This window comes from Mustela nivalis (assembly GCF_964662115.1).
Source record: "Mustela nivalis genome assembly, chromosome: 3".
Taxonomy (NCBI): domain Eukaryota; kingdom Metazoa; phylum Chordata; class Mammalia; order Carnivora; family Mustelidae; genus Mustela; species Mustela nivalis.
This window is the reverse complement of record NC_139022.1, coordinates 119,550,107-119,573,061: the sequence shown is the minus strand read 5'-3', so window position 1 is coordinate 119,573,061 and position 22,955 is coordinate 119,550,107. Positions and strand designations below refer to the sequence as shown.

At 40.3% G+C, this 22,955-nt stretch overlaps 1 protein-coding gene and 1 long non-coding RNA gene across 2 annotated transcripts in view; one reads left to right on the top strand and one right to left on the bottom strand.

Moving 5' to 3' along the window:
- Window positions 1–19,843, top strand: part of ATP6V0E1 (ATPase H+ transporting V0 subunit e1) — a 29,938-nt gene extending 10,095 nt beyond the window's left edge. The window contains exons 3-4 of the mRNA XM_082726100.1: window positions 11,869–11,998; window positions 19,350–19,843. Coding sequence (XP_082582226.1) covers window positions 11,869–11,962 — 94 coding nt within the window. The 3' untranslated portion in view covers window positions 11,963–11,998; window positions 19,350–19,843. The remainder of the gene's footprint in view (window positions 1–11,868; window positions 11,999–19,349) is intronic.
- On the bottom strand, window positions 11,916–19,350 carry LOC309862348. The gene is made up of 2 exons (XR_014310477.1): window positions 17,608–19,350; window positions 11,916–13,578 (listed from the first exon to the last, which is right to left on the bottom strand). It is a non-coding gene; the product is annotated as an uncharacterized lncRNA (long non-coding RNA).
- Window positions 19,844–22,955: the final 3,112 nt, after the last annotated feature.

The following is a 22,955-nucleotide window of genomic DNA, read 5'->3' as shown; positions in this document are numbered from 1 at the left end:
TTTACAAAAATTTGTCCCCTTGTCACTCACCTTCAAAAATTATCAACTCATGGCCAGCCCTGTTTATCTCTGCACACTTTCCTACTCTACCCTAGATTATTTTGAGCTTATCTCTAATTATTTCAATATATATGTCTAAAAGATGATCATTCTTTTCCGATGTGTAACTATAATACATTATCACAGACAGGAAAAGTTTAATTCCTTTACATCATCAAATATATTTAAATTGCCCTCATTGTCTCGTTACTTATTTTACAGTATATTTGAATGAAGATGCTTATAAAGACCACACATTGCAGCTAGTAGATGTGCCTCCCAAGTCTCTCTTTATCAGTTTCTTCTCCATTTCTCTCTTTCTCTCTCTCTTTTTTTTGTACATTTAGTAGGAAAAAACTGGTTTCTTCAGAGAGTGATCCTTGTTAGTTGCACACACCATGGTATTATTTAACATATTCTTTGTTCTGTATTTCCTGTAAGTTGGTAGTCATCTAGGAGATAGATCACATTCAGGTTCAATTTTTTGGTTAAGTCTGCTTCATAAATGGTATAGATACTTTAATCAGGGAGTACATAATGTCTCATTTGTATTGTTGGCATCATTGATGATATTATATATATCTGTAATTTGCTTATTCATTTTAGAATACGTCCATAAATACTTAGTTTTGTATTGATGTCAAAAAGTTGAAGTCCTTCGTGTTTCTCTTTTAAGATAATTTGGCTATTCCCAAATAGCCATATACATTTTTAGGATCATCCTGTCAGTTTCTATACTAAAAAAAAGCCTGCTGATTGTAGTTGGCATTGTGTGGAATCTATAGATCAGTTTGGAGAGAACTGACATTTTAACAATACTGAGTCTTCTGATGCTGAACATGGTATATATTTCCATTCATTTAGATTTTATTTTTATTTCCTTCCTCCTCCTGAATGCTCTTTTTCTAACTTTTTTTTTTTTTAAGATTTTATTTATTTATTTGACAGGCAGAGATCACAAATAGGCAGAGGCAGTCAGAGAGAGAGGGGGAAGCAGGCTCCCCACTGAGCAGAGAGCCCAATGCGGGGCTCGATCCCAGGACCCTGAAACCATGACCTGAGCCAAAGGCAGAGGCTTTAACCCACTGAGCCACCCAGGCCCCCCTCCTTTTTCTGACTTCTTACAGTGGAGACTTAGATAAATTTTTAAACCTTTGTTCTTTTTTTTTTTTTTTTAAAGATTTCATTTATTTATTTGACAGAGGTCACAAGTAGGCAAAGAGACAGGCAGAGAGAGAGGAGGAAGCAGGCTCCCTGCTGAGCAGAGAGCCCGATATGGGGCATGATCCCAGGACCCTGAAGTCATGACCTGAGCTGAAAGGCAGAGGCTTAACCCACTGAGCCACCCAGGCGCCCCTAAACCTTTGTTCTTTTTAAAATGTTAATGCAGTAAAATTCCTTCTAAGCATTGCTTTAGCCACAGCCTACAAATTTTGATGATACTGTATTCTTCATTAATTTTTAAATATTTGGGGCTTTTCCACAGAAGATAGACTCCTTAAGATTCCAGTCTTTTTTGCAACTGGGACTTGTCTTATAGCCCAGCATAATGGTTTATCATGATGATCATTTCAAGGGCACTTCACAAGATTGTATATTTTGCAGTTGTTGAGTATAACTGTGAGGTCATGATAGTTCAGATGTTCTATATCTTTATTGAGTTTTTGGGTCACTTTTAGTGATTACTAAAAGAAGGTGTTAAAATCATCATCTATTGTGGATTTTTAAAAAATTCTTTTCATGTTTGTTTTATATGTTTTGAAGCTATATTATTAGGAGCATGAACATTTCTGTTTTCTCTTCCCAATGAATTGACATTTTTATCATTATAAAGTATCCCTGTTTATCCTTAGTAATATTACTTGACTTGATTTTTTACTTTGTCTGATATTGATAATCATACCACCTTTCTTATCCTCATTATATCTATCTTTATGCCTATTTGCAGACAGCGTATAGCTCAGTCTTTTTCGTCCATTCTGACAGCCTTTGCCTTTTAATTGGATACTTCATATACAATTCCAGTATTTATTGACATAGCAAGGTTTGGGTTCATTGTTTTGTTAATTGTTTTCTGTTTGTTTCATCTAGTTTTTTTGCTCCTCTGTTCTTTATACCTTATTTTTTTCTTTAAATTCAATTAATTAACCTATGGTGTACTATTCATTTCAGAGGTAGAGTTCAGTGATTCATCAGACTTACATAACATCTAGTGCTCATTACATCATTTGCCCTGCTTTTATGCTTTATTTTACATTAATGGAATATTTTCAGTATTCTGTTTTAATTTTGCTAAGGGCTTTTTTGCTATACTTTTTAGTGTTGCTCTAGAGATTACAATATTTATTGTTAACTTTTCACAGAGTACTTAGAGTTGACACGGAACCACTTCAGATAAAATACAAGTTGGCAACAATATGATTCTATTTACTCCACATCATTTGTACTATGGTCATGATATATTTTGCATTGATGTATGTTCCAAAACATTGTAGTGTTACAGTTTTTACTTGAAAGAATCATGTTTTTATAAAGAAATTAAAAGAAGTCTTCTCTGTTTACCCACATGTTTATCCTTTGTAGAGTTCCTTATTTTTGTAGATTTGAGATTCTGACATCTCCTTAGTCTGAGTTTTTATCTGATATCCCTTTCGTCTAAAGAACTTCCTGTAGTATATGCTGTAGGACAGGTATGCTGATAACAAATTCACTCATCTTTTATGTACCTGAAAATGTCTTTTTTTTCATGCTCATTTCTTTGAAGGATAGTTGTTCTGGATATAGAATTTTGACAGGATTGACAGGGTGTTTTTTTCCCCTTTTAGATGACTTTAAAGAAGCTCTTTAATTTTATGGCCTCCATTGTGTCTGCTGAGAACTCAGCTATAATATGAATAATTGTTCCTTCTTATTCATTCTTTTTCCTCTGGATGTTATCAAGATTTTTTTCTCTTTATCTTTGGTTTTAGCAATTTGACTATGATGTGTGTAGGTGTCTTTTTTTTTTTTTTTTAAGATTTTACTTATTTACTTGTGAGAGAGAGAGAGAGAGAGAAAGAGAGCGTGCATGAGAGGGGAGTGGGAGAGGGAGAAGCAGGCTTCCTGCTGGCTCAATCCCGGGACTCCAGGATCATGACCTGAGTGGAAGGCAGTTGCTTAACCAGCTGAGCCACCCAGGTGCCCTGTAGGTGTAGTTTTAAAATTATTCTGATTGGAGTTTGCTAAGCTATATGAATCTGTAAGTTATTTTTCCATCAGTTTCAGCATATGCGCCTTCTGTTTCTTTCTGCTGTATTCTTTTTCTTCTGAGACTCCAGTTGCACCTATGTTTGATTTTTTTTCCAATTTTTTTTCCTCTTATTTCTTCAGATTAGATAGTTATTGATCTGTCTTTAGGTCCACTGACTATTTCTTCTGCTATTTCCAGTCTGCTGGTAAGCCCTATCCAGAGTTTTAGTTTATATATTTTACTTTTTAGTTCTAGACTCTCCATTTGGTTCTTTTTTGTAGTTTTAATTTATGTTCTGACATTCCTGATTCGGTCATTCTTACAGCTAGTTTTCTTTTAGGCTTTAAGCATATTTATAATAGCTGCTATAAAATCATTATCTTTTTTTTTTTTTTAAGATTTTATTTTTATTTATTTGAGAGAGAGAGAGGGAGTGAGAGAGAGCATGAGAGGGGAGGTCAGAGGGAGAAGCGCCGAGCTGGGAGGCTGATGCGGGCCTTGATCCTCGGACTCCGAGATCGTGACCTGAGCCAAAGGCAGTTGCTTAACCAACTGAGCCACCCAGGTGCCTTCATTGTTTTTTAATGACAATATCTGTATTATTTTGGAATGGTGTGGAATTCTCTTGATTCTTTTGTTCTTGATTATTACTTATGTTTCTTGTTTTGGGGGAGCATGACTGTAGTTTACTAAATATTGGATGTGGTAAATGACAGAGACCCTGGATTCTACTTACTCCTCTGCGAATGGTTAAATTTTCTTGTAACAGTTAAATTATTCATTGATCACCTTAAACTTATGGAGAGTTGGTTTTATACTTTGTTGGGACAGATCTGTATCACTTTTACCCCTAGATTAGAATGAATTCTCCATTAAAGTGTGCCCCTTCTGGTTCTGGGATTTTTTGGAAAATCTGAGGTATTTACCAAGTCCTTATAACTTCAGACTCTAAATACTCTTTCTTCTGGTGGTAAGCAGCAGCTGAAATTTCCCCTCCATTCTTTCAGACTTCTGGGTGCTTTTCACAGTCCTTGGCATTTTCCTAGAGCATACACAGTTGAGGGATCAGCCAAGGGTTAAGAGAAATTTATACAGACTTTGGGGGTCCCCTTTGTGGTACCTTCCTTTTTTGAGATTTCCCTTTTTTATTTCTAAGAAATAGAAATGTTTTTTAGCATTTCTGGTAGCTCTGAACTTCATCTTTCGATACCTAAGCCAGGAAGACTGCAGCTTTTTGCTTGAGTTTCAATTATCTTGCCCCACACATGGGACTGGACAGTGTTTTCAGGAGAATTGCTGTATAAAGGTATTGGTGTAGCTTTCTCTTTTTCTTTTTCTTTCCTTCTTTCTGAGAGTGCACGCGTGCAATCTTGCACAAGCAGTGGGACAGGGGAGATGGGGGGAGAGAATTTTCAGCAGTGGAGCCCCACGCCGGGCTCAATCTCATGACCCTGAGATCATGACCTGAGTTGAAATCAAGAGTCAGACACTTAACAAATTGAGCCACTCAGGTGCCCTGGTGTGATTTCCTGAAGGATTGAATCCTGTGCAGTTTCTTCCTGCTTTTGGGTATTCTCTTGTACCATCAAATAGTTATTTTTCATATCTTGTTCAGAGTTTATAATCACTGTCTTCCGGATGAGTATGATATAAGCTACTTTGCTTTACCAGAGCAGAACTTCACCACTTGCCTTTTTTTGTTTTCAGGTTTATATTTTTCATTTCTGTGGGTGTTCTTTTTGTGCTTTTACAGTTTTGATTTCCCTCCCTCCTTCCTCATTCTCCCTGTACATTTTACAATTTTAGTTCATGAAACATAGTAGACAGCTTATCTGTCATCCGTGTCTGATCATTCTAGTATCTGAAGTCCGTGCAGTTCTGTATCAGCTCTTTGCTCTCTTTGGTCCCTCTCATTCATGGTACCACATGCATTTAACAATATTTCATTGCTGTCTTTTCATTTTCCCTATAATTCCATGTGTATGACTTTTTTGAGGCCTGCTATGAAAGTGGGCTTCTCCAGAAAAAAGATTAACATTGCTTCTGCCAAGTGCCAAAGGCCATCACCAGTGTGGAATCAAATTAAGTAAAATTCTTTGTTACATGATTTTTTTTTTTTTAAACCACATAGAATGAATTTGAGTTACAGACTTTCATTAAGGTTAATTTTCAGTGGCAGTGTTCTTCTCCTTCCTTCTTGTTGCTTATATTTGAGACGGTTGGTTTTCCTGTCATTCTTTTTCAGGGATTCTATCTCATTTATCCATACCTTGAGATACAGCCCCTTGGCACTGAGCATTGTGGGGATGGGATGTGAAACTTGTATTAGATTCCCTACCTTAAGTGGGCCCTCGGCTTTGTCTGCTGTGTCCCTGGGAAATGTGAAAGTAAAAGCTCAAGTTCATGTGGTTTAGTCTGTGCTGTGAAGGTGTGGAAAGCAGCCTAAAATCACTTTGTTTTTCTTTCTGGGTACTTGCCTTCACTCAGTTTTTTGGTCTGAGGACTGCTTACATGTCTGTCATGGATATGTTAAAAATAGCTGGGTATCTTGACTGTTGATAGTGGGAGAGAAATCCAGGTACCTGGCCCAGCATATATCATCATCTGCTATATGGAAAAGTGTACTTTTCTTACTTTGACTTTTTGCTCTTTTCCTTTATAATTTGGGAGATAAGGGCATTATTACAGACTTCGAACTGGAAGGCCTGGTATAAAAAGTATGGAGAAAAGAAATGATATTCCAAGTGTAGAGCTGGCAAAAATGGGGCATATTCCTGTGGTAGTGAAAGGGCCCTCATAGAGATAGTGTTGGGATAAGGTTAACATAGTTGGTGCCTTCTCACCTGAAGGTTGGGGCCCTTTTCTAAGCTCCTGTGGCTGTGGCAGAATTCAGTTCCTTTGAATTGGTTGTTGGACTAAGGTCTGTTTTCCTTGCTGACTATTAGTTGGTGACTGCTCTTAGCTCCTAGAGGTCACATTCTTTTCCATGTGGCCCTTGCATCTTCAAAGCCAACAATAGAGCATCTCCTTTGTGTCAAATCTTTCTCATCCCGTAGTAATCTGGGTCCAATTACAAGACAGAAACCACACAGTATGTTAAACAGGAGAAGTTTAACATGATTCCTGTTCACTACGAAGAAAGATAGGAGATACTGTAAGATAGGAGGAAATTCTGTGTGGTTATCTAGGGCTGAGGGAGAGTATCCAAGGAAAGACAAACTTGGAAGGGAATCAGGACTTGTTGGAGAAACTGTGGTTCCTCCCACTAGATAGCAGAGAATTTCATTGGTTCGGCCAGGCTGGAGTGGGTCTGGAGTTGGTGGGCAAACAGTAGACCACCCTCGGAAGTACGGGCAAGAGAGCGGGCAGGCTGTGGCGTGGGTGCGATTCCCTGTGTCAGTGCGAGTGGGGGGCCTGCAGAGCATCCAGGCCATACAAGGACTGGTTTCCCTGTCAGGAGGACTGCAGAAAGGTTCTTTCCAGACTGAGACTGCCAGCTCAAAGCATGACTGTATTCCAGCCCCGAGTCTCTGCCGGCTCCACGGAATAGGCACACACCGATTCCATCGTCTTCCAGCCCACGCCCGCCGTGTCCCTCCAGCTCCCTCTACTGAGACAGTTGAATGTTGTGTTCACTGTAAAGGAGAGAAAGGAATTCAGTTGCTTATTCCAGAACATATATTAAAGGCTGTGTTCAGAGCTGATTGGCGTTAAATGCTTAAGTGATATACACACTCCTAAGGTCTTTCATCAGGGAGAGCCCCCCATCTCTTTTAAGAGTTCACCCGGTTAGGTCAAGTCCACTCAGGGTAATTTTCCTTAAAGCCAGCAGTACAGTCTAACACAGTCTAATCTTGGGAGATTGTCCCATCATACTCACTGTCCTGGGGTTAGACAGGGTGTGTATACGAGGGGATGGGAATCTTGGGGGGAATATCCTAGAATTCTGCCAATCACAGAGGGCTAGGGGTGGAGAGGGGGGTGGAGATGAGATGACTCATTGTTACATGAGAAACTCCTTTGTAAAGTAAATAGGTTGTATTTCAGTCTCTGGGTGCGTCAGAGAAGAAGGAATAACTAGTATTTATTGAACATCAGTTGTCAGCTATTTTCATGTATTACCTGTTTAATTCTTAACATCTTGAAACAGAGGTTATTGTCTTCCTTTTACAAGAAGGAAAGCTGAGGCTCAGTTTATAAGGTCACTTGCCTGGAGTCACTCCACTAATATTCGGGTAGCTGGAATTAAAATGCATTCTTGTCTAATATTGCATCTCATATTTTTTTCCTGCCTCTCTTACAATAATAACAAAAGCTTTCATTTTTAAAATTTAATTCATTTAAACTAAAACAAAAATACACAATTTATTCATCTCGCCCATCCATTACATCCCACCTCTGGCAACCACCAATCTGTTTTCTGTTATCTATGAGCTTGTTTTTTTAGATAAAAAAACATATAAGAGAGATCATACAGTATTTATCTTTCTCTGACTTACTTCACTTAGCATAATGCCCATTCATGTCCCAACTAGCAAGATCCACATTCTTTTTTATAGCTGAATAATATTCCATTGTATATATTTACTATAATCTCTTTATTAATCCATCCATTCATCCATTGATAAAGCCTGTATTTTTTAATCATGTCTAGTAACATTGCTGCCCTTGAAAGAATTGGTGTTGTTTGATTAGGGTGAAGGGATATGACTGAGGTCCTCTCAGTGGAGATAAGGCAAGTTGCTCTCCTGCATCTCTGCTCTTTCTTCAGGAGCCCACTGATAGAGGTTATTCCTGTCCTGGTCCTCGCTGCAGGGGCAGTGGATTAGAAGAGAAGTCCTAGCTGGACTTAACCCATTCCAACAGGGAAGCCTAGCAGTTATGCACTTGATCTGTGCATCAGGAAGAAGTAACCATTCCTTTGTTCCCTGCTCTCATATCCAAGTGTGGAACCAAAAAAAAAAAAAGCAAGATTTGAGAGGTCTGGATATAGCCTTTTCAGTGGGGAGGGCATATTTTGTGTTTGGAGAATTCTAATAAGCAAGAGCTGAGCTCATGGTAAGTGAGCAGGGAGTATTTGTAGCATGAATGCTCCCGTGCATATGGTATTTAAAGCACAATCTGCTGCTAACCTTGCCTTGTCTCTCACAAGCTCATGAGCCCCTCGAGGGTTGGCCCCTTAACCAGTTAATCTTTGCACTGGTAAGTGGTTGTGGAATTAATTAGGAGCTCCGGGGCTGCTGGATTTGTTTTGCCCTTTATATGCTGTGGGAACAGCCTGATGTAGTGGGACTCAGGAGTTCTGGGTTCCTCTTCCAGCTTTATCTCTGATTCACTGTGAGGTATTAAGCTCCCTAGCACTTAGTTTCTTCCTCATTAAAATGAGGAACATGGACTTGACCTCTGGTCCCTTCTAGCCCTGCAGTTCTCTGAAATATGTTACCACACCATAGCTGCCTCAGTAGTTTGAATAACTTCAGATGGTTGGTTATTCGGCTGGCCTTCAGGTTATGGAGACATGTGGAACAGTTTGGGCAAGTGTGAAGGGTACACTTAGTTCTCTTTCCTTGGACACATGAAGTAATAGATTCACTGGAATAGGATCGCTTCCTCCACCCACTTCCATCAATTCAGAGTGGATTTTTTTCTCCTTCCAGTTTTCCACCGTGTTTATCAGCTTTAAAGGGAAATTTTAAGTCAGGCGGTAGTCAGAAGGGCAGGCAGAGAGTTCAGCTGGTGAGAGGGGGAAAATTCCTCCATGAAATTACAAGTGAACTGACCTGGGCTTTTTCCCAAGGAATTTTCGTGAACTGTCGTCTGTTGGTTTGGTTTGGTTTTGAAGTGAGATGTTTTGCTTGATTTGAAACATTAAAGAGTAGTATGTAAAATTCAATTTTAGAAAGTTTCTGAATCCTGATCGGAACAAGCAAAGTGGTCTTTGTTCTTGATTTAGGATATTTTTTTATTTACCTCAGGTAACAGAGGTTTATGATGGACTTCATCAACAATCAGCAGATGTATTCTTTGTTTTCTTAACTCCCGACAGATTAGGGTTAGCTAAATGGATGCCTTCTGAACTGTTGTCTGTGAAAAAATATTTCAGAAGATAACTTTTGTAGGGGGAACGTTAGTCTCAACTGATTGCTGGTTCAGGAGCTCCTACCTCTTATTTAGTATTATGACCACAGGCCAGCCATTCAACCTGTCCCTGCCTCGGTTTCCTTAATTGTATTGTGGGAGAATCAAAAGAAGGATTATATGTGAAGGATAGCATCTGTATTTTTTAAAGCTCCCTGGGTGTTTATAGTGAACAACCAGGATTGAGAAGCCCTGCTATACAACATGATACAAAGTGCTGGAGATGGTGCTTTTATCCCATTCTGTACATTTTTCAATGAAAAAAAAAGATCAGTTTAGGTTCTAGCATAATTTTTATCTAGTACTTGTAAGCGTTGGCCAGTTATTTCAGTCTCTTACGAAAGGATGAACGACTGTTTTTACAGTCAGCCTCTATTGCCTGCTGGGATTGGGGAAGTCCTGGGTCTGTGTGGAATTTTCCATGACTCTTAGCTCCGCACCATTAGTGTTCACTGCAGTCACAGAGCTTTTCAGTGTGTCTGCCTGTGCTATCCTCTTTCTTTGTTTCACAGTGTCAGATATATGTGACCTCAACTACAAGTCTCGGTATTCTGTTTGTGTTTAATATTCTCTGCTCTGAGGTCAGATCAGAGCATCTCATCTGAATTAGCTTTTGGTTTATAAAGTGAATCAGCCCAGGGTATCTGTTTTGGCCTGATTTCCTCAGGTGTCATGTTTCCTGTCACAAAACCACCTTCTCTGGGGTGGGGCGGGAAGGTGGATAGGTTTGTTTCTGTAAGTGCAGGCCTCGGGCGGGGTACTGGCAAGTTCTCCAGCAGTCTGGTCATTGGTGATCAGAATCGGCTTTTTGATCCTTTGACTGGAAGAGTTCTAAAGATGACAGCAACTGGAAGAAAAGAGATGTAACCGGGCAACAGCCTGGCTAGGTTTGGCTGGTTCCCCTCATATAAGGGAATTTAAAGTGCTAAAATTTCAGGAGCAATTGCTACTCCTATAGCAATTCTCTCTCCCTTTTCCTTGGAAAGCAGTGGTGCAGAGAGGATAGCTGCATCAGATTATATTACTAAAGTCTCCTCTCCCTGATCAGTCGATGGAGGCTGGGCTTGTTTACCATACCCTCCCCCTGCAAAATGAGATACGTTCTCCAATCACTTCATATATATTACAGAGGAATGAAAGTCAGCGTGTATTCTGCTTTATTCTGGTCTCTGCTCAAATGTTACCTCCTTGGAGAGGCCTTCCCTGACTACCGTCATCACTCTCTAGTCCTTCATCCTACTTCATTTCCTTCCTGACATTACGTTATGTTAGCTTTGTGAAGGTAGTGACACTTCATTTTCTCCTCTGTATCACTGGGGCCTGGAACCTAGTAGGTGCTCATTAAATATTTGTTTAATAAGTAAGACATGGGGTGGTTTGAATAGTGAGATATTTTTGTATTAGCCTCCTTTTGTCTTAGCTCAGTGATTCTCAAGTTTCACTGGATATAAGTATCCCTGGATCAGACATAAAACCATTTATTCAGGGGACGCCTGGGTGGCTCAGTTGGTTAAGCAGCTGCCTTCGGCTCAGGTCATGATCCCAGCATCCTGGGATCGAGTCCCACATCGGGCTCCTTGCTCGGTGGGGAGCCTGCTTCTCCCTCTGCCTCTGCCTGCCATTCTGTCTGCCTGTGCTCACTCTCTCTCCCTCTCTCTAAGCAATAAATAAAATCGTTTAAAAATTAAAAAAAAAAAAACATTTATTCAGAACTTTGCAAGTTGTAGAAGAAAATTTTAAAGGCAATTTGTGTACCTTCTTCACTTTTAACCTTGAGGTAGTATGTAACACCACTGTACTTCCTCCATAATGAATCTGTATAGTACAGAGGAATACGTTGTTGCTTGGATTCTCAAGTAAGCTGGGGGAATTAAATACCCATTTGGTTCAGTTCCACTGGGGCCAAAAGATGTGTTACATATTTTAGTGGTGATGGTGATTAGAGAAGGGGAGCTCAAGTGTTACAGCCTCATTGAAAGATGGTGGGCTGAAATTTAACCTTGGCTCTCTCAGTAAAAATGGGTGTGTCCTATCGATTGTGGGTCTTAGCATTTGGAGAATGGATAAAGTAACACCCATTCTTCCTAAGCTTGGAAGTTGTGATGATGCTAAATTGAAATTAGGTAAAGATATTCTGAGGTAGAGATGTTACTGGAATGCGGGAAACCTTGGCTACGTGGAATTAAGATAATGAGAGAAAAGACAACTATGGTGAAGTCTCGCTGCTTTGTCACTGTGTCTTGAAATGAAGGCAGGGTGTGCTCTTTGAGACGTGGGGTGTAAGATGTGCTCCCACTAGTACCACATGTTTTATGAACTTAGTGTTTGGAAGGTTTGGTCTGAGCAGAAGAGATTTAAATTTTACTAAAGCATTCATTTTCATCCTAATTGAAAATGGTCCTGTTCCGACATGAGTTCACCACTTTCTGTTGTTGCTTTTCCTCCCCCCATCGTTCTTTTAGTTGGCTGATTGCAATTCTGGCCCAACTCAACCCTCTCTTTGGACCACAGTTGAAAAATGAAACCATCTGGTACCTCAAGTATCATTGGCCTTAAGGAGGAAGACCTGCTCGCCAGTGCTCCATCATTGAGGTGACTAATACCCTTGACCTTTCACATCAGTGTTGTCTGTCACTCTGGCAGCTAGAGGTTGCCTTGACTTTTCCTCAGAAAACTACAGCCATTGGGCACCTGGGTGGCTCAGTGGGTTAAGTCGCTGCCTTCGGCTTAGGTCATGATCTCAGGGTCCTGGGATCAAGTCCTGCGTCGGGCACTCTGCTCAGCGGGGAGCCTGCTTCCTCCTCTCTCTCTCTCTCTCTGCCTGCCTCTATGCCTACTTGTGATCTCTCTCTGTCAAATAAATAAATAAAATCTTAAAAAAAAAAAAAGGAAAAGAAAACTATAGCCATTTTAACACTTGGCAAGGGCAGCCGGTGAGAGTAAACATCTGAAGAACAGAAATAAATTTGGGACTTAGGCCATTCCCCTTACCAAAAGACTTATTCATAAGAGTCTTTCCAATTCTGCTGTTACCCAGCCATTTAAGTAAAGTTTGCGTGTAATCTTTAAGATGCGGGAGCATCTTACTTATATGTTATATTGTAGGATTCTTAAAGTTGCTGACAGTTTTAAATTAAGGGCATTTCTGAATGCTTTGAATAGAGTGACGGGTGCTCTTTGAAAGCTGGAGTTTAAATTGTAAGTTTTATTTGGTTCAGATCAGAGAAATGAGGAGTGGTATAGTAGAAAAATTTATTCACTGGCTGAGAGTCATAAAACCTGCCGTTTAGTTTGTTCCTCTTCATTATTCTGATAAATGGAAGTCAGCCCTCACTGCTTGCCTAGATCCTGGTTCCGCTTTTTTGGCAGGAGTGTTTCTTAGGTGGTACCATGAACTCGTATCAAGAGACACATGGTGTCTGACTCTCCTGTCTTCCATGATGCTACGATGATCAGTGGCTTCAGATAACAACAGCCTCGTCCCTCTGATGGCAAAGTACTCTGCCAACCTTTTATCTGGGGATTTTATCCTTTGATGATCTTAGCCTGAAGTAAACATTTCTGTAGAAAGTACTAAATGGTGATTTTGTTAAAAATCTGTTACATCTACATTTGATTGGATGAGATGTTTCTATAAAGATGAATTTACCCTCATTCTAGGGCTATTCAGTAACCTTGAAATATAGATCATACATGAAAAGTAATAAACATATTTAGTTCTTTTCAGAGATATCAGGGTAAGATGTTAGTGCCCAAGTTACTTCCAGGGTATCCAGAGAGGTTTTCTTTTCTTCCCTTTTGAATTTTAATCAGTTACATTTATTACCCTTTTAATATAGGTTGTTCTTTCTTTGGCCTGTGGAAGCCTGTCTAGACTGGCTTCTGTGTCCTTTGGTGTTAGTTTTTGGTAGTTTCCTTACTCACTGGCAACGTAAAGATGTCCCAGATGCATGTTTCCTGTCCTGAATTTGGAGTCAGCTGTTCCTCAGATTGCTTTCTAAATTTCCCACTGAAAAGATCCCTGGTTTACTAATCAGCCCTCAAGCCCAGTTGGTTCCTTTCAGTGGGAAATGGATTTAAAAAACCAAGATCTGATTGTCAGGTGCATCCATTTCTGCTGGGGTGTTGTTGCTTAAGCCTTTACAGTGGACAGAGCCAGGAAGTATGTTCTTCTAAGAAGAAAAAAATCATGAGTTCATGTTAGTACCTTTTTTTTTTTTTTTAAGGTTTTATGTATGTATTTGACAGGGCAAGAGCACAAGCAGGGGGAGTGGCAGGCAGAGGGAGAGGGAAAAGCAGGCTCCCAGCTGAGCAGAGAGCCTCATGAGGGAGCTGAAGGCAGATGCTTAACTGACTGAGCTACCCAGGTGCCCCTCATGTTAGTACTTCCAATTCCAATTTAACATTTCATGGTTTTTACTTCTTTGGTTTTATACTTGAATATCATTCATATATGCTGAAAATCTTGGCTTATAGGTAATTTACTTATTTTCATTATCCTGCAATACATACAGTTTCAAAATAACACCAGAATAGCTACTAACTCTAAGTTTATCGAGTGCAGTTTAGGATTTCTTTGTTGCTTTATTTGTCCTTAAAACAAATAAAGAAAAAGATGTTGTTTTCTGAGGGCACTTGAAATAATTATTTCCTCTCATCATTATCAATTTGATATATAATCAAATTGTTTTATTTTGTGTTCAATTCATAGTAATTTTTTTATTTGCTACTGCTTTTGAATATGTAAAACCTATTCTAAAGTCAAAATTTTAAACAAGATACATTCAGAGAGGTCTGCCCTTCCTGTGTTTCATTTTGCCAAGATAAGCAAATATATACATACATACATACATACATAAAAATCTATATGTGTATATATATAGACATGAATATTTATATCTCCTACACACAGCTATTACAGAAGAGATATCATATTATATATGCTATTCTGTACCTTGGGTTTTTTTCACTGAAAAATACATCTTAGAGATTGCTTTTATCAGTGTATAGAGATATTCCTCAATTCTTTTTTTATAGCCATTGATGTACTTTGGGATTGTTTCTAGTCTTTTGTTGTTATTGATAAAGGTACAGTATCATCCGAAACGTATGACATTTGGATTAGATTCTGTGAAAATTGAATCAGGTTTAAAGGTATAAATGCTTTTTCTAGCTATTACCACATCCCTTCTATAGAGATTATACCATTTTTACATTTCTACCAACAATATATGAGAGTGCCTGTTTCCTCACAGCCTGGATTTTTGCCAGTCTGATAGGTAAGTAATTAAGTTTGTTTTTGGTTTTGTTTTTTCCTCTTTGAGTTCTGTCTTTGCCCATAGGGTAATATATATAGTATTTTCTAATTTATAAGATTTTTTTTTAACCTGTCTTTTTTTCATCAAGTTCTCCTGTTTGTTATTCTTCCTTTTAATTACAGTGGATATTAGGTCAGGATGTTGATTGGGGTTTCAGGCAGAGAACTTCAGGCCTCAGTTGGATCTGCTTTCAGCATTGCCTTTCACTTAATTTCTCTGAGCCTCATTTCCTTCCCTTGTAATAAAAGAGAATTGGGCCCTTTGGGTCCGAGGAACAGTGCATGTGTGGATCTGAAGGTTCCATTTGTCCATTTTCAATCTCAAGTTAACGTGATTGACAAATTCCTTGTTTGTATTCTGGTTCCCAGTACAAACCAGGGCTGCTCGAAACCCTTGTATTAAATGGTTCCTTTACAAGCAGATGCCAGGAGACAGGAGAGCATAACCAGGAGGACCCTGACTAGGAACGTCCTGTCACATTTATTCTGCATTTGAGGTGATTATGGTAGTACCATAACTGTAGGCCTTGGAGTTATCAAATGAAGAGATCTAATCTCTGCCTAACATAGAAGCAGACAACTCCTGTGACAAGACTTTACTTTTCTTTGTGGTAAATCAAAAGGCTGAGCTCAATTCCCTTTTGAACTTTGTGCTTTGATACAACAGTGGGATGATAAAGGAGTCCAGAAACCAGATCTAGGCCTGTCTTCCCTTGGTAAGGAAAAGCTCTTGATTTTGTGCATAATAGAGGCCAGATATTGGAAAGGAGGCGGCATAGGCCAGACGTGTTATTCAGCAGCGGAAAATGAGGAACAGTCATGAAAGCTTTAGAATAATTTTGTATGGATGGAATTGAATTGATGTCAATAGCCCAGGTAAGCACCTAGCTCATCTTTTGCTACTTTAATCACTTTAATTGCCACAATTTTCTTTCATGTGTTGGTGATGATAGGCAGAGTTATAGCACATTAGGTTTATTGGCTGGAAATCTTACGGGTACTTCTAAGAACAGCGCTCATTCCCTCTCTGCCCCTGCTAGCCTTGTCTGCCTCTCCTAGATTCCTAAGATGCTTCCGGAACCGTCACATTAAGATTGCTGTTTTTGTCACGGCCCATTTTCCTGCAGCCTTGGGGATGTGCATTGCTAGTGTAAAACCTCCTTGGAGTGGATTTGGCTTCTGCCGCAGCAGCCTTTAAGTTAGGTGGTTTACCACATCATTGTAATACATGATGTATTGTAGATGAGTTTATATGGCTTACTCTTGTCCGAAAGGGCAGACATTCTATTTTATTACAGAGTCTGAGCAGGAGAGGAATAAAGTGTATTGGTAATTAGGCCTCTGGCCAGAGGGAGCTGTTTTTCTATGCATTCCAAAAATAGTTGAGTGTTCATGAGGTCCATGGTACCGAGTGGGGATTTGGGGGAAGGCGTGGGCTCTGAAGAGGTTTGGGATCTGTTGAGAGGCTAAAATGAAACCGTATTTGTGAAAAGTAAATGGTGTAAGGTGTTTTGTGGTTAAAAAGTGTATCTTTTACTCTGCTCTCTCTGACCGGATATGCTGCAGCCACTTCAAACTGTCATATCTGTTTCAATTCCTGAGGTTACAGATTTCGCTGTCACTTAGAGTCAGAACCTGTTCAATCACCTCTTTCTCCTCTTCCTTGAATCCAGTGGATCCTGTTAATGGCTGTTACGTCTGCTCCTCCTCCCTGTTCCTCCTTTGGGCACCCAAAGTTCTAAGCCAGATCATTGTGGCTCTGGGTTATGACAGTGGCTCTTCATCAGGCCCCCCTTTCTGCAGTCACCATGTCTACAAAACACCACCTTATTTGTCTTCTTGATGCAGCACTTCCTTAAAGAGACCATTGCTTGCCCCAGAAGCTTTCGGTAGTTCTCTATAGGCTGCTACGGGGTTGTTGTTTTTGTTTTCAAACTTGAAGTCCCTGAGTTTGTGGGTCCTGACCCTTGGGATGTTCTGTAACATGTAGGAAGCACAGCTTTTGTTGGGTTCGCCAAAGTCCCCGTGAGCCACAGAAGGTAAGAACTACTAACCTGCAGGTTATGTCCAGCTTCCTAAGTTGGCAGTCAGGTCCTTCCTAGTTGTTTTCAAACCACTTTTGCAGCCTTTCTTTGACTACTTTGCTCAGAGACCTATTAGTTCTAGCCCTGCTATTTCCATGTTCTTGACCTAATGAATTTTGCTTAGCCTTTCCTGTCTCTCGCTACCCTATTAATTTAGAAGGCAGATAAGTAAACACACTCTTCTGCAGACCTTCTCTTTGCTCTCTCGCCTTCATTCATCCATTCTGTCAATTCTTTCTGACGTTTTTTCTGAGTGTGCAGCTTGCAAATCCTTGTACTTTCTTTACTGGCCTCTTGTTTCAAAGTGATTTCCTTTCTTCATAGATGTATTTAGCTCTCCAGTTTTGGCTTTCATTTTGTGCATTGCCTTGACTTGTTAAATACACAGACCTTTCATTTGCTTAAATGTTTCTTGTAGTTAATCTATAATAAACATGTATCTTACACAGAATTATAAAGAAGGAATTGTTTTGTGAATTTATCTAAAATGTAAAAATACAGATAAAAATGAAACCTTTTCTTTGATTAAAAAAATATATTCACTCATCCTCCCCTGAACAGATTTGCCCGTTCTGCCCTTAATATTTTTATGTTGTCTTCATTCTCCCATTGTATCCGAAAGTAGCCTTAACGATTTCCTTATTTTATAAAATGAGAACATGGACCCTTTGGTTGAGTTCCTCTTCACCCACCCCCAAACGGCTATTTCATGTCGAGAGAGATAATTAGAATATGAGCTTCTTTAATTCACTCCCACATCAAACTACAGGTCCATGCCATTTAACATAACACTGACTCACATTTATCTCAAACTGGTATCACTGAGCTTAAGTGAAAATTTTTCTGATTCCTTGTGGTTTTCCAAAGGTGAAGACTTAGTTTTCCTTTCTGTGTCCAAAGAGGTCTAAACTATGAGGAGGTCTGATCTGTGTGTATCATAAAAAAATTAACACAAAAAACATCTGTATTCACAGCTTCAGTATTCTCAAGTTAGATTTATCATCTGCCTGGAACTCAGGTCTGTACAGATGGATGGTTCTGCTGGCCTAAGGAGGAGAAAAGGAAATGATCATTAGATTAAAGGTTTTATGAGCCCATGAGGCCACAAGAAACCAGTAGCTCTGGTAATTGCCCCTCCCTGGCCCAGTGTGGTTATTTTCTTAGTACATTGTAAAAACAGTTTTCTGATTGTATCTCGAATCGAATGTATTTTAGTGGGTCCAGTAGTCTGGTGCTTCCCATATTGAGGGTGATTGGACTGCCCGAGCTGGTTCCAGTAAGACTTACCACCTGTCTTGTGTTTGTTTTGGGGCATTATGGACCCCAGGCCTTGGCAAACCCACCATTTTACGACACTGCCCTGTGGATTTCCCGGTTGTGCTAACTGATTGGGAAAAACTCAAAGGCCCATCGGATCTCCTGCGTACTATTTGACCTTCAGTCTTGTCAGACATGCCTGCCTATAAACCATATCTCTTCCCAGTTTAAGTAGCTCCTTGCCCACCTGCACCTAACCCTCAACATTCTGGCAAATTGTGTGTCATAAACACCTTGTCATTGTTGTCTTTTTTGTTTGTTTGTTTGTTTGTTTGTTTTAGATTTTATTTATTTGAGAGAGAGAGCATGAGCAATAGGGAAGGGGCAGAGGGAGAAGCAGACTCCCCGCTGAGCAGGGAACCTGATGCAGGGCTCCATCTGAGTGCCCCGGGATCATGACCCAAGCTAAAGGCAGACACTTAACCTACTGAGCCACCCAGGAGCTGTGTAACCGGCTTGTTTTCTTTTCTGCCAACTCAGGTTTTGTGTAGAAATTTTTTTGAAAGCCACTGTTTACTGGACTTTTATATTCTCTTTATTGGCTTTTAATATTGAAAGTAGCATATGTGGCTTTGTTTATAGTCCTTTATTTTTTCCTTTTAAAAGATTTATTTATTTATTTATTATTTGACAGCTAGAGAGAGCACAAGCGGGGGGCGTGGCAGGAAAAGGGGGAAGGAGAAGCAAACTCCCTGCTGAGCTTGGAGCCTGATGTAGGGCTGGATCCCAGGACCCTGGGATTATGACCTGAGCCAAAGGCTGACGCTTAACTGACTGTGAGCCACCCAGGCACCCCATCCAGTTCTTTAAAATGAGTTTTATATAAAGAAGTCTATGCGACCAGTGCTGTCAGTTTGATGTGTGAAGATTCCTATTTTCAATGTTTCCTAACTGTAAGAGGATAGGGGCAAATACAGATTCTTGAAGTGAACTCAGTAGGTTCCAGTAGGATCAGTCTGAGTCCACTCCCTCCTTTCCATAACACAAACTGTGACTCACGATTCTCCGTTCAGTAATGTCTTTGGTAATCAGACCTGTTGTCACAGCCCTGCAACACCTGCCCAAACTGAGACATACTTGAGCTCACTTTTCAGTCAAGTATTTATTGACCACCTATATATATATTTAAATTATTGGCCTGATTGACTTTCCTTGATGTTACTAACCTTTTGCCCTCTTAAAGGATGGCATCAGGATCAGTTACTAGAACGGCTTTGTTTTGCAGGTCACGAAGAGAATTCCTCTAGACGCAAAGTCAACTCCAAACCCCGACCACCTTTGACTCGCCTCTTTCGGCCATCAGCTGCCTTAAATACTCACACCACATTTGAATATCTTACTCTACAATGCAGTATTTTTTCCTGTTACCTTTTTTACATTTCGACAAATTATGTGCCTACTTAAACCTAAACTGTGCTGACTCTCTACAGCGTTCATGCACTCTTCTGAGCTAGAAGGTGCTGTTCTTCTGGGAAATACATTGCTTTCTCCTGGGAACCTGTGAATTTGAAGATGACTCCTGCATGGTCACAGCAAGGGACTCAGCGAAGTGTTTAACTGTCACAAGACAGGATCCAGTGGGGCAGTCAGTAGGAAAGCAGAGAGCATGTTCAGAGGCAATATTTGTTCTAACAGAAGTATACCAAAGTATATTTTCAGGATGACTTTCTTATTTCTGCCATCTACTGGAATAAATTATTTTTCTGCTTTCTGTGGAAATCTGGTTTCAGTGTTTATTAAGTTCATTTTTGTAAGCTTTTATCTCTTGATGCCTTTTTTTAAAAAAATGATTTTGTTGTTCAAACTGAGGTTGGAAATATAAACCTGGTCATGTAGACTGATATACCTGAAGAGACTGGTGAGTGCTTTTCTTAGTCATTAGTAATCATTTGAGTGCTTGCTGTAGCCAAGGCACTGGAGGAATCAAAGGTGTGGGAGTTGTGGTCCCTGCAAGTTCAAGAGCTGATACACAATCTGGAGAGGTAAGGTTGGTCTACATTGACCTGTAATCTGAGGCCGTGCTAGCCTGTTGTCCATAAAACAGTGGTTATGATGGTGAACAGTGAAAGGGTCCGTATCCAGCAGAGGCACTGGTGGAAGTGGCCTTCCAGGTACCATCACACCCTCACAGATAGGACTGGAGAAATCAGGACGGATTAAAAAGCCTGGGATGGGGCAGTAATTCTGTGTTTTTGTAGCAGCCATCTGAATAATTCACTAATTTGGGGACTTTATTAGCTTTAAGAAATTAAAAATTTAAATGGGTCTAAATTTTCACCAGCCCATGGCTTTTTGACTGCCGGCCAAGCCAAGAATGGATTTCCTGTTTTGCAGTTTGTGCTTTTCTATTCCTCCCAAACGGTCTGAACGCGTTGCTTTGCTGTAACAGAAGAGTTTCAAGTTGAAATGGCTGTCCTGCTTTCATTTCTTTCTTTTCATTCTTTACTTTGATTTTGAACTTCAAATTTTGAGAGGCAACTCTATACTTTACATTTCCAGCAAAAGGGTTTCTTTAGCTAATTTCATGGAATCCATCAAACACTGAAGATCTGGCACTGGAGGGACATTAGTGGCAAACACGAGCTAACCCCGTAGTTTCTAGATAAGGAATCTGAGCCCAAAGAGAGAGATTGCGTTCCTAGTTCAGTGCAGCTGGTCAGATGCAGACCAGGGAGTGGGATCCATGTTTCTTAATTTCCCCGCTAGAGCCCTTCTTACTTGCTACCCTGCCTTTCCCAAACTTGCAGCCAACTTTGGCTTTCGGGTTTTAGGGAAGACTTCTGCCAGGCTGTCGCCCTTCAAAGCAGTTCACTTGACATTATTATTTGTCATTGAAGAAAGCAATGCTGGTGGTTACTATGGGTACAGAAAAGGATGCTGCAGTTTCTGAACCCTCACCATGGGGGAAGTGTGACTCCATTGCAACTATCTACCCAGATTCTTCAAGTCTGGTCCTGCCTTCCATTATCACTGGCGGTCAGCCTAAAGCCTTCCAATGCCACTAGACTGCTTTCTGGCGTTGCACCATGGTTTTGAAGCTGAGCCTTGTGATGTCTCTAATGTAACAGCGCTTCCTTTGAGTGTTGCTTTCGCCTGTCTTGAGTTCAGCATATGGCATTAGCTGATAGGGAATCTGCATTGTTTCAGCACTGTGGGGCTTAGCTGTGTGGCGTGCCCGTGGCAGTGATGGAAGCCAGTGTTCCTGATCATGGTTTGGCACAGTTCCAATTTAATGGCATAGTTGAAAGCTGCGGTCATGACCCTAGCTGATCTAAGTCCCTGAGTCCTGCCTTACTCTGTCACTTTGTATTGATCCATTTTTGTACTTCCCAATTGCTCTCAATTAGACATTTTGGGAAGTCAACTGGATTACATTGGTTTTTTGCATTTGGACTTGCCACTTGGTGGGATCCAGTTCCTACAGACACAAGTCAGGAAGATCAGTGTGTTGGCTGCATTAGTAACAGTGAGAAACACAAGGATGTGAGCACTGAAGGGGCTGATTCTGTGCCAGGGAGGTTTTGGTCGTCCCCCAGAGGGGGACCTGCTCAGTAAGCCTTCTAGAGAAGTAAAAGGCCCTAATTGCAGCTCAGGCCTGAACATGGAGGTTTCTCTCCAAACCCTAGTGGGACCTACAGCTAGTGAGGACCCTAATGGCCTCAGCATAAAGCCTATGAAGAAAAAAGCTCATTTCCTAGCCAAGTTGGAGATCAAAGACTTCGCAGAAAGATTGATCACAAGCCCCTAACAGCCAGGTACTGTGACTGTCACCACCTAGCTTTATGGCTATTGAAATGAGGGAATGAGGAGATCAACTCATTTTTTGTGAGGGGAAATTTGCTAAGTTCCCTTTGTCCAGGAACTCTTTTAACCCTTGGGCTTGTTTCCTCATTTATGACATTCTTAAGAATATTAAATACAAGTAATAAGTAAACTCCGTTACATGTTTTCTCCCCACCTTGTTCCTAGTAATTGACCTGTTTTGTTACATCACGGCCCATCGTCTGAAAATGGATGGCTACAGAGCACATTTTGTTTGACAGTTCTCTTGCTCCAGTGATTGCTGGGACCCCAGCTTGGAAGGAGCCCCATCCAGCTCCTTAAAAGGATATTGGAAATGTCCTACTCCTCCAGAGCCTATCTGGATGAGCGCAGTGTGGACTCTGGCATGATCATTAGGCTAGGAGAGGCTGCAGGTTTGCAGTCTCGCTCTGTCTCTTGCAGGCATATTAACTTTGAGAAAATCATTTAATTTCTGAGCTTCAGTTTTTTTTTAATCTACAAAGTAGGGATAACACCTGCCTTTTCTGCTATACAAGCTTGTTACCAAGTGACATGTTGTTGGTGAAGATGATTTGTAACTTTTAATAAAACACAAAGTATTTTCCAAAGAAATGACAAAACCGCTAGGATCCCCTGATGACATTTTTTATAAAGACAGGCCGCCTAAGAGGGGCAGCCAACTGATTTTATTTATTTTTTAATTTTTTTACGTACGGTTTCCCTTTTGATTAGTCTTTGGTACTTGGGTTACATAATAATCAAGGACACACACCGGGTTCCAGGCCTGAGCTCTGAGCAGGGAGATGGATCTCTCAGAAACAATCCTAGTGTAAGTGTCTAGACCACATCCTTCCTGCCCTTCCAGGTTCTGTGTGAGTCCTACAAGCTCTTCTACCAGAACGTGAGTATTTCTGGCATGATTTAAGATGTAGTCTGAGGGTCATTGTTCTTTTGAACGATGTTTTTGTTGCTTTCTTTAAACATAGTATGATGTCTGTACCCTCATCACTGACCCAGCAATAGTTTATCATATCTGGCATTGCTTCAG